The sequence below is a fragment of the Silene latifolia genome, chromosome Y, assembly GCF_048544455.1.
Source record: "Silene latifolia isolate original U9 population chromosome Y, ASM4854445v1, whole genome shotgun sequence".
NCBI classification, from domain to species: Eukaryota; Viridiplantae; Streptophyta; class Magnoliopsida; order Caryophyllales; family Caryophyllaceae; genus Silene; species Silene latifolia.
In genome coordinates, this window is record NC_133538.1 from 178,275,874 (window position 1) to 178,288,557 (window position 12,684).

The following is a 12,684-nucleotide window of genomic DNA, read 5'->3' on the forward strand; positions in this document are numbered from 1 at the left end:
TACAACAATTACCGCAGTTACATATAAATTACTCATATGGAAAACAAATCTATTAAACCATGATTCATAAATATGAAGAAACAATAAATATAGAGGATGTCGAAGACAAATTAACTTACTCGATCGAAAACAAAAACCATGACTTTGAAGATCGGCCGAATATAAACATTGAAACGAAAGTATAGACCCGATGGATGTTGAAGACCAATTCACTTACTCGAAAAATAATGAACACTTATGATGCTAACCATTAAAATTTGATAAAAGATGACGAAAAGGCGGAAATATAGTGTATAAATGATGAATAAAAGCGGAAATATAGTGTATAATTGATAAGAAGGCGGAAATATAGTTGAAGAATGGTGAATGTAGTGTTGTTAGGAGAAAGCCGGAAATATAGTGTAGAGAGAGAGGACGAGTGACGGCGTTTTTAGGGAGAAAAAATAGGGTTTGTGTAATAGGTTAAGGGTATATATACCATACAACTAATGCATAATGTAGTGTTCAATTGGACTATCAGTTGAAGAAACAATTGGACAAGACCTACCGGCCCAATGGAAATAAAAAATGGACGGCCCAATACATATCTATAGCATATTAATAAGGTCAAAATATAATTTGGTAATAATTTGGTCAAAATCGTAATATATCGATTATTATATCCTTAATAAAAAAATAAAAATTTCGTAATATATCATTTTTTATTTCCCTTTTGATATCGCATGACATTATATCCCTTTTAAAAAAAATAAAAAATCGTAATATATCGTTTATTATATCCCTTTTTATATCGCGTGAAATAATACCGGTATATATGATCTATTATGTTATTCAAAATAAATTTAATATTATCTAATATTCACATCTTATTTTATATTAGGTGGAACAAGACGACAAGTAAGACGAGTGTCATCACCTGCGAATGTTCATATTGATTCTACGACATCGCTTACCTTTAACACAACAGGTTCGTAAAAGACCGTGATTACAAATAAAATATTTACCATTGTGACGATACAAATTAAACCCTAAATCGTGTTTATATTATGACTACATAGGTAACGATACTCCACCAGATGTCCTCCATCGATTAGTAAGAGATTTATGTGCCACATTTGGTGAATCTTATGATGATTTTAGTCCTTCGATACCACAAACTGAGGAAGCACCCCGCAGTGAAGAAATTCATTCTTCTCAGTTGATCGATCAAGGTAAGTTTACTTAACCTTATTAGCAAATATATATGATTTGAATACGTACTATAAAGAATTTTATATTAAAAATAATAGTTACTGCGTATTTTATTTGAAAAAAATTCATAATATATTTTTATTATAATAAGTATTCAAAAGATGCATATTAGTTTTAGTTGTGTGTGTTTTGAACCGTAATCCGTTGTTTATAACTTAATAACATAGGTAGCATTGGTGAATCAGATGTCGTCGAGCGATTAGTAAGAGAATTATGTTCGGACTTCGGTGAAACTTATGATGATTTTGATAATTCAATTCTTCAATATCAAGAATTACTCGGTGGACGTGAAACAAGCTCATTTCGGTCAAACAGAGAATGTTCCCGAACTCGACCAAATCAATCCTCCCAATTGATCAACGAAGGTTATTTTGTTTAATGTGACATATCGGTCTATTACAAATTAATTTAAATAGTTATGTAAAAAATTTTATTTAACGTTTTCATATTATGGTGACATTTATTTATCAGCTCTAGAAGGATACTGGGATATTGGAGACCCAGAATACGAGTGCAGGAAATGTGGAGCACAAATGTGGTTTCAAGAAAGAAAAGACAAAAGAAGGGGTACTAGATGCCCTAAGTTCTCATTGTGTTGCTCTGATGGCAAAGTTGTGCTGCCACGTTTAAAAGAACCGCCTCAACTCCTAAAGTGTCTATTAAGTAGACAACATCGCTTAAGTAAGCATTTTATTGAGAATATCCGAGCTTATAACGCAATGTTTTCCTTCACATCCATGGGTGGCAAGATTGATCACTCCGTCAATCAAGGTCGAGGTCCATACACATTCAGGATAGGAGGCCAAAACATCCACCGAATAGGAAGTTTGTTGCCGTTAGCTGTAACAATGCCTAAATTTTGTGAGTTATACATATATGACACTGAAGAAGAAGTTGAAAATCGATAAACCGCACTCAGGCATTGGATATATGATTCAAATATGTTAGAATCTCAATTTAACGCATAATTGAAAAAATAAATTGTTTACTATTTATTTTAGCCAATTGAAAAACAAATTACCTTATTATTAATTAACTATGAATGCATCCAAAATACTCTGAATAGATTTGACGATGAGCTGATAGAATTGTTGCAAAAGATGGTCGATGAAAAAAAATCTTGTTGCAAAGAACTTTAAGATGGCTAGGGATAGATTGTCTTCGGATGAAGACGTTGAGGTGAGTATCAGACTCATCTCTAGAAGGGACACGGATGGGAGAACATATAATTGCCCAACGGCTTCAGAGGTAGTAGTGTTGATCGAGGGTGATTTAGGTCCAAACATGGATAAACGAGATATCATTGTTCAAAAGTCATGCGGGAGGTTACAACGTATATCTGAGCTACACCCGTCATACATGGCCCTACAATATCCGTTATTATTTCCATGCGGGGAAGACGGTTATCGGTTGGGAATTCTTCACGGTGAAGAATATCTTGGGATTAGCAAATCTGAAAATCCACGTGACAAATTAACACTCAGAGAGTGGTTTGCATTCCGTATACAGGATAGACCATTGTCTATTGAGTACCCAATACTGTTATTAGCCCGTAGACTCTTTCAGCAGTTCTTAGTTGATGGATATACAACGGTTGAAGCTCATAGACTATTGTTTGTACGCTTCAAGCAAGATCTACTTCGCGTGGAAAATTACAATACTCTTTCACGAGCTGCTCAACAAGGGGACGTTGAGCCATCTTCCGCCGGCAGTCGTTTTATTGCTCCCCCTTCTTTCGTGGGAGGTGGGCCTTATATGAGAGTGAATTACCTTGATACAATGACCATTTGTAGGTGGTTCGGTTATCCAGATCTATTTATCACTTTTACGTGTAATCCCAAGTGGCCAAAAATCACCCGATTTGTTAGTAAGAGGGGTCTTAATCCCGAGCATCGTCCAGATATTTTGTGTCGCGTATTCAAGATTAAGCTCGATGAATTGATGATTGATTTCAATGAGCGTCATATATTTGGTAGGGTTAGAGCAGGTACGCACTAATTCATCAGTCGTGTTTAATATTTTTTTACATATTCTATCATGGCGTATTATATATTATAAATTGTTTACGTAATTCTATCACAGCGGTTTATACTATTAAATTTCAGAAGCGTGGTCTTTCCCATGCTCATATCCTATTGTTCCTACATCGAGAAGACAAGTTCTTCGAGGCTGCAGATATCAATAAAATCATTTCTGCGGAGATCCCCGATCATGTTTCAAATCCTGTTCTACATGCTGTCGTTGCTACACACATGATGCATGGACCCTGTGGGACTGCAAGACTGCAATCACCGTGTATGGTTGGGTCTAAATGCTCAAAAAAAAATTCCCAAAAAGTGTACCAAAAGAACAACTATCGACAAAGACGATTATCCTGTATATAAGAGAAGTAAAGAAGGACCAACAATAGTTAAGGACGACATGGCACTTGGCAATGGATTCGTTGTTCCATATAATCCACAATTACTGTTGAAGTATCGTGCGCATATCAACGTGGAGTGGTGTAACCAGTCGCAAGCGATCAAATATCTTTTCAAGTACATAAATAAAGGATCCAATCGAGTGACAATGCAGTCGTCTTATAGACGCCGCAATGAGGAAGATCCTTCACAGGTAGATGAAATTAAACGGTTCTATGATTGTAGGTACCTTTCAGCATATGAGGCTACATGGAGAATATTCGCATTTGACATTCATCATAGGACTCCCACCGTCGAAAGGCTATAGTTTCATCTTCCTGGCGAACAAAGAGTTTTTTTTAATGATGAAGATCCTATTGACGAGGTCGTAGGTAAATCATCAATGGGAGTGTCAAAGTTTCTATCTTGGATGAAGATTAATAATAGTGACAAGGAAGAGTTGCAGATAGCTAAAGAACTATTGTACTGTCAATTCCCGACTAAATTTGTGTGGCATAAAGACAAGCGAGAGTGGTGCCTTCGAAAAAAAAAATTTAAGATAGGCAAGTTGCAACATGTGCCACCGACTTGCGGTGAATTATATTATATGAGAATGACGTTGAACCATGTAAAGAGACCTAAAAGCTATGAGGACATAAGAACGGTGAACGACGTTCCCTATCCCACATATAGAGAAGCGTGTTATGCTTTTGGCTTAATCGGTGACGACAAAGAGTACATTGATGCGATAAACCAAGCAGCGAATGGGGGTCCGAATTTTATCTTAGAAACCTTTTTGCGACTTTATTGTTAAGTGGGACGTTGGCCATACCAATTAGAGTCTGGGAGAAAACATGGCCCCTTCTATCAGATGATTGATGTGACCAATATTTGAGCATATTTAGTCTCCGAATTAGCCTCGTTCCTATGCTTTTTAGTGCATAATTGGGTCATTTACTATCTTTAGTCATTCGTTTTGCATATTCTTTGAGGTATTGTTTCCTTGGTAGGAGAGGACTGCAAACCTTAGATTTTAATGGCAAAATGGAGCTAAATTGATCGAATCTAATGACCAAGCATCAAAGTGAAGACAAGACTAAAAGGCCTATGTAAATAATGTAGTAGATGGGCAATGATGAGAAGATCCTTGCATCCCCAACAAAATCCTTGAGGATTGTTGGAAGAAGAAAAGAAGAAATGAAGAAGAAACTTGCTGAGCCACAATCCGCTCGTCGCAGCCTCGGGACGCTCGTCCCAGCCCTCCAGAATCCGAGCGTCCCACCACCCAATCCGCTCGTCCTGAACCTCCACAATCCGCTCGTCCCGACCATCTGGCCGCTCGGATTCCTTCACAGTGCAAAATATCCTCTCCCTCAGTCCACTCAGGATGCGCATATTCCTTGAAGACTAGTGAAGCGGAGATGAGCATCTCCTTCGAGAGGAGCACTTCCTCAACTTTTCTCAAGGGTCTTAATCGCCATTTAAGCCCTTAGTAACCCTAATTTATGAACCTAATCCTTAGTATAAATACCCCTTTGTACTAATTAGATTAGCATGTCCTTCTTATGCAATCTTAATCTCATTTTAATCTTATAATCAACTTTTAAATAAGCATTAATACAAATCGCATTTCCTTAATTTCTCTATTGTTCATCATTTATTTTGGGTAATTGAAGATTATTTGGGTATTATTGGGAGATTGACAACCTTCCATCAATCATCAAGTACTTCTATTATTCTTTGCTTATTATTTTGGAATCATCATTAGGTATAATTCTCTTAACCCTTGTTTTAATTATTGTTAATCATTTCCATTCATTCATCATGTTTTGCTTTGTTAATATGATTGACAACCTTGTTAGCATGTTAAACTTGATAATGAGTGAGTAGTTTCCTTAGCTAGGGTTAATGGGGAATTAGGGGAAACCAACATGGGGGACGATTCATGCTTAATCTAATATGTTCACATAATTTATTTGCTTGCTTGTTGTGATCTCAACTTATGCACATGTTATGTTTGATGAAATGCGAGCCTATGAATCCTTGCATTTTTTACCCATCACTTACCTTTTCAATGAGACTTGTAAGACATAAACCAACTCGAGTCTCATTAGACCATGCATATAGTTGAGTAGGGAGGATTAAGTCGACTTGTAGGTGTTGTACAATCTAATCGATTCGGCTCTGGGACCCAAACCTTCCTAGGATTGTAAGATATAAACCAACTCGATCCTATCACAATAATAATTGCTTGCTTATAATTTGAGAATATGTTTCTATGATCAATTCCCATGAATCCCCTATGAACCCATGACACCCTAGTGCTTTTAATCAATTATTTACATCTCTTTTTAATTATCTTGCTTGTTTATTTACATTGTCATTTAGTTTAGTGATCTTCTTATCTCAACCCAAATTGTGACACCCTTAGACACCACTACTTGCAATCGAAAATCCTACATCAATACCCGTACCTTGGGATCCGACCTTTACTTACCTCTTTATTAATAGTAGAGTAGTTTATGAAGTTATAAATATTGTTTTGGTCTATGTGCTCCTAACGACAAGTAACCGAAAACGATAGTCCGACCAAAAATGGCGCCGTGTCGGGGACGGTGTTAACTTGATTTGATTTTCTTTGATTGTTCTTAGTTGTGCCTTTCTTTGCCTTGGGGAAGTAAAACTCCTCAAGGTTTGTTCTAATTGTTTTCAAGTTGTTTGATATTTTGCATGTCTAGAAGATCACAAGGTAACTTGTTACCCATTGATCACGAACTTGAAAGAACTTTGACAACTAATATAAGACTTGCTAGAAATACTTTAAGAGGTATTGGTGAGATTGTGGATATTCAACCAAACAATATTGAGTTCTTCAACCCTTTTGTAAGAGAAGGAGAGGAGAACCCAACACAAAACCCACCACAAAATCAACCCACAATGCCTAAATTTTCGTCACATTCTGTACCAACCGAGGAGAACCTACCCAATGGTACTCCCACACCACAACACTTGACCGGTAATTTCATTGCAAAATCCGCATTTATCCAATTAGTCGCAAGAAGTCAATTTGGGGGGATGCCTAGTGAAGACCCTCATTCTCATATGGAGACTTTTTGTGACTATTGGGATGCGATTTCACAAACTGGAGTTACTCAAGACCAAATTCGATGGGTCTTATTTCCTTTTTCTTTGATAGGTACCGCGAAACAAAGGTTAAAGAGCCTTGATAAGGCTACTCTTGGTATTGACTCTTGGAAAAAATTGCCTCTTGCTTTCTACAAAAAGTTCTACCCTCTGGAAAAGACTAACATGTTAAGAGCCCAAATCACGGGGTTTAAACAAAGGGACGAAGAATCTTTGTATGAAGCTTGGGAGCGACTCAAAGGAACTTGTCGCTCATTTCCTCATCATGGACTTAGCGAGTGGTTCTTGGTACAACAATTTTGGAATGGTCTTTATGAAGACTCCTGAAATATTCTCAACATGGGATCAAATGGTATGTTCACCGAAGTTGACGATAATCAAACATGGAACAAGATTGAGGAAATGGCAGTCCATAACTCACAATATAGTAGACCTCGGAAGGCTACTAGAGGAGGAAAGCATGAAGTGGACTCTATTACTCAATTGGGTGCTCAACTTAGTGCTCATATTGATACCATTAATTTGAAGTTTGAGAAGGCTATGGCTAAACTTGAAGAAGCCTCCAAATCATCTAAGCAACATGTTAATGCCATGGTGGCATCTTCATCAATTCCAAGTGGAATATGTGAGAATTGTGGATGACCAAAGTGATTGTAGAGGAACAAGTGAGCAAGTGAATGCTTTTCAAGCATACAAGAGTGGTACCCCTTATTCCAACTATTACAATGAAAACACCAAATTCCATCCAAATCTCTCATATAAAAGCCAAAATGTTCAAAACCCCCAACAAACATACACCCCACCTCCAATGAGAAACCAAAATCAAAGACCCTTTTACAACCAAAACCAAGGTTTCCAAAATCAAACTCCATACACTCAATCAAATGACCAAGGTTTTGACATTCAAAAAGCGGTCCTCCAAATGCAAAAGAATCAACAAGAGTTTTTCACTCAAATGAGAAAGGATAGCCAAGTAAAAGACATCACCATTAACAACATACTAGCTCGCACAAAGATGTTGGAGACCCAAATGTCTCAATTAGCGTCTTCTAGTTCACAAAGACAAAAGGGGCAGTTACCACCTCAAGGTAATCCCCCAAGACAAGAATCGGTGAGTGCCATCCATTTGAGGAGTGGTACAAGGTATGAAGGGCCGAAGAAGCCCGTTAATGAAGATGTTGTGAATGCTAGTGACAAGGAAAGAGTTGTTGAAAACTCTAAAGAAGAAGAACCCACCATTCAAGAAGTTTCAAAGAAGGATGAAGAGAAGGCCAAAGAAAAGGAGCCTATTGTGATTAGACTTCCATTCCCGAGTCGTCAAGCTAAGCCTAAGTTTGATGACCAACTTGGAAAATTCATGGAGATTGTTAAGAATTTAGAAGTCTCAATTCCATTTACGGAATTAATCAATCATGTTCCGGCCTACGCAAAGTATATGAAAGATATCCTTACAAAGAAGAAATAAATCCGGAAGCTTGAGACTATTGCTTTCACTAAAGTGAGTAGTGATATTCTTCAAGGAAGTTCACCTCCAAAGCTCAAGGATCCGGGAAGTTTCTCCATTCCATGCACTATTGGTGACACTACGAGCAACAAAGCTTTATGTGACCTTGGGGCAAGTGTTAGTGTCATGCCATATTCGGTAAGCAAGAGGCTAGGAATGGGAGAACTCAAATGCACCAACATCAAGCTTCAAATGGCGGATAGATCAACAAAAACACCTTTAGGGGTATTGGAAGATGTTCCCGTAAGAATTGGCAAATTCTTCATCCCGGTGAATGTTGTTATTGTCGACATGGCCTTTGGGATGATGAGTTTGAAGGGATATTCAATCCCTATATTGGTAATGTTATGGCCCAATACCATCATAGAGAATAACAAGTGCAAAGGTCTATTGAAGATCTTTATCATGACAATGAACAAGCTTTCGATTACTTCTTCAAGGTGTTGAGTAACATCAACAACACCTTGAACATTCCTCCTTGACATCTCATTATTGGATGAGAGTTTGGTGGAGTCCTCCCTAAACCACCACTTATAAATATCTAACTCCCTAACTTGCATTTTAATTATCGTATTGCATTTTTGTCATTTTTTGATTTACATTTCTATGCCTTGATCAAAATTTTCATCATTTTGAGAGAAGTGAGGGAGGGACTTATGAGTTTATTGATGTGTAGTGTTTTGCCTTAGTGTGGGGATAGCAATTGCCTAGGCTATCCATGCCTTTGTAGTGCCCCCACAATGAAGAACACAAGAATTGAAGAATGAAATGATACGGGTTACGAAGCACCCACGGATGGACCTGAATTCGTGTGGAAACGGCAGACTCCGAGCGACCCGATAGGAATCCGCTCGTCTTGAAATGAACCCGAGCGTCCAATGCATTACTAGAAATAGAAGATTTCAAGCTTTCATTGGTGTTCTTGAGCAAACAAAGACCTTTTTCGAGTCTATGGGATTGAGTAAATTGTTTGAAATGCAAGAATTGACCTACTCCTCCCTCACCTTAGAGTTTTTGAGCTCTTTGAAAGTCACCAAGGTGGAGACCCTAACCAATATTGAGTTTCGTCTCAAGAATGTTGATCGAAAATTGTCTTGTGACGAAATTGGTAAGATATTTGGCCTTAGTGATAGCCCGAAATACACAAAGAAGCCTACCAAGTATGACCCCGCTCCTCTATGGAAGGCCATTTCCGGAAAAGAATTTACATCTTATCATGATTGTCGTGCTCTCTTAGTCCATCATCCGGGCATAAGAGTATGGCATAAGGTTGTTGGGAATACCTTGATAGTTAGAAAAGGCACAAATCATCTTACCGAACTTGATTTTGTTCTTCTTGAGTCGGCTTTGAACATTGGAAGAGAGTTCACAAAGCCATACAATACTTTACGACTTTTAATTGATAGATGGCTTAATGTTGATTGTGGCAAAGAAGGCACATCCTTTATTGTCAACGGAGGATTACTGACTTATTTGGCTAAGCACTTTAACCAGGATTTCAACAAGAATGACACTTATACACCGGTAAAGGGAGGCCCTACCATTGATCTAGCCACCATGATTCTAAAGTTCAAAAGGGTCAAGAATGATACTGTGACACCCCCATACTCCAAGTGCCTTACCAGGACCACTTAAGCTATAAGAACGTCACCATCTCGGTTACCCGAGGCAATGATAATAAAATGACAATGAAGAAACATAATTTTAATAACAATATAGTTTAAAGTGATTACATGATCAAAACCAAAACTCTTAAACTGAAATACAAGATTCTCAGACGGTCTACTTCTAAAACTATCAAAGCTATAAAACATCGTCTGACACAGCGGAAGACTTCTAAGTGCCACGTGATGACTCATCCCATCTATCCCATACGCATCATATCATACCTGCTCAATAACTGCTCACCACCCCTGAATGGATCACCACAGTTTTTAAAACATTTAAACAGGGTCGGTACTAATTACACGATATAAACCAACATGAAGCAAATACCAAGCAGCTCAATCAACACATCAATCCCCAGTCTCCATCATCAATCTCCACACAACTGACTACACACTAAAGTGTGTAGCCCCCGCAGTACCCATCGCAACAGGTACTCCACACCGCCAGTGGGGGACCGCAGCCGTTCCCACCTAAGCCCCGCTCATCTCATCGAGCGATAAACCCATGTTCCTTAATGTGCACATCCCTCCTGTGGCGGGTTTCATAGGAGGCGAATCAAGGGCGTGAAGCCACTCCCGCAAGTGAATCCACTCAGCCATGGACACACCCCGAAGAACACAGACAGATACAACAACAGTCAACGACAATAAACAACAACCATCACAACACCAACAATTACCAACAAGCAATTCCAGTACGATAATTACTCAATAACAATAACAATCACCACACAATCATGTAACTAATACTGGGTAGGGAAACCCTACCTGGAATGCAACACAAACAGCAGACGATCTAGCAACTGTCTTAAAACCTTTCCTCTACGAACCCTCCTCCTATACACATAATCATACAATCACTACCACATCAACATAAACATAGAAAACCCCCAATCCCAAAATTAGAGTTTAAACAACCTTAACCAAATGCTATAAAAATGGTACGTAGGACTTACCCTTAACGCAAGGATCACAATCATACAAAGAACGATGAAATCCGACCTCTCTAGCTCCGGGATTTGCCAATAATGCGAATAGGAAGAACAACGTAGTTTGCAATCTCTTTTGAGTGTATTAGGTTTATAAAAAGTGTTTATGAAAGATGACGGCGTAATATAGATACTAATTCACATTATTAACAAAACCCGTTGAGATATAACCCGTTAACCGACTTATTCGATCGAGTAACTACACACTCGATCGAGTGCCACCTACTCGATCGAGTACCAAGGCTACTCGATCGAGTACTCTACAGGCAGAACACTGATTCGTAAATCAAAACATGCTTACTCGACAGAGTAAGCCCCACTCGATAGAGTACCCAGAGACTCATAAAACCGTAGTATTACAGTCTTCCCTCCTTAAAAAGAACTTCGTCCCCGAAGTTCAACCCATACTCAAAACAAACACACAAACTCGACCAAGACACAACAACATAGCTAAGAACTCAAACAAAAACCCAACCTATAAAACATGAACTCTCAACACCAACTACGTCTACCTCCACAACATAACTCACGGTATCGTATCCACCACATTATAGTCTCTCTCGACACTAACTCCATACACTAGCAACTACCATCCTCAAACGCTGCTAGCTCCGTTTCACTAACATATTATCCACCAGCAAATCCAAAACCAAGACACCCATAAACATCAAACGGAATGTTACATTCTACCACCCTTAAAAGGAACTTCGTCCTCGAAGTTTACTCACACTCATAACATCATCATCCAACTGTCAACACTATTGAAATATTCTCCAATTCCTAAACATCGAACTACTACAAGCACGGTCATGACCTTTAATAAAATCAATCAAAACAAATATCCATCCTTTATGCTACACCAACACTCTACTTCCAATTATACTACCATATGCACAACCATCAAAATCTCTTTTATCGCATCCTCCTCCTCTTAAGATAAATGTTACGTCCTCGTAACTCACTAATACTAAATTCTAGCTATTTCTTCTCATTATCCCCATCACCACCGCATGTCAAAGATAAGCACTTATAATCTAAACACTCGCCATGCATATATCTAAGGCTCTCTTACTAAAAACAATTCTCATACTTCAATTCACTCGTCACACCACCTAACCTCTACCTCAAAATCTTTAGCTTAACCAAAACTTCAATTGTTCCCTATTACTGCCAAAACGACATAATCCTCTATACCTGCACCTATCTCCATACTCATAACTCACGATCCACAATTATTACATACACTTACACTAGATCCTCAAGTTCTTTTCTTCCTTTACCGCAAAACTCATACATAACTTAACATGACACTAATTCCCAACACCCTACACTCACTGTCTCAACGAAAGATTATGAACCACCTGCAGCTTTCAGATCATTACCACACATGTTCTATGAATCACTTGCCATGACTATGTGCACCGATGCCTCATCTACAACAAGATCAAATGTACTGTAACAACTTCTGACAACTATGTCCCATCAACAAAATATCCCGATGCCATAACAACCACGGAAACAAATACACTCTCTTTCATATCATACTCTACCCTCATTCCAAAACTTAACTGGTAAGAAACATCAATAAACAAAACAACTGTCTATCTGTACAAACTGAAACTCACAGGAAGCAACATCAAACAAAACAACAATTTATGTATAACTGGTATGTACTTTCGAAACTCGGATCATAATCATCCAGCATACTCCACCACAAATGGTGACGGCAT

General features: G+C 38.2%; 1 protein-coding gene and 1 non-coding gene across 2 annotated transcripts in view; one reads left to right on the forward strand and one right to left on the reverse strand.

The window, feature by feature from the left end:
- Positions 1 to 2,391: 2,391 nt before the first annotated feature.
- LOC141629516 (uncharacterized) overlaps positions 2,392 to 12,684 on the forward strand; it is a 38,450-nt gene continuing 28,157 nt past the window's right edge. The window contains exons 1-2 of the mRNA XM_074442503.1: positions 2,392 to 3,238; positions 3,334 to 3,546. Coding sequence (XP_074298604.1) covers positions 2,392 to 3,238; positions 3,334 to 3,546 — 1,060 coding nt within the window. The remainder of the gene's footprint in view (positions 3,239 to 3,333; positions 3,547 to 12,684) is intronic.
- On the reverse strand, positions 6,960 to 7,066 carry LOC141635666 (small nucleolar RNA R71). Its single transcript, XR_012540336.1, has one exon. It is a non-coding gene; the product is annotated as a small nucleolar RNA R71 (small nucleolar RNA).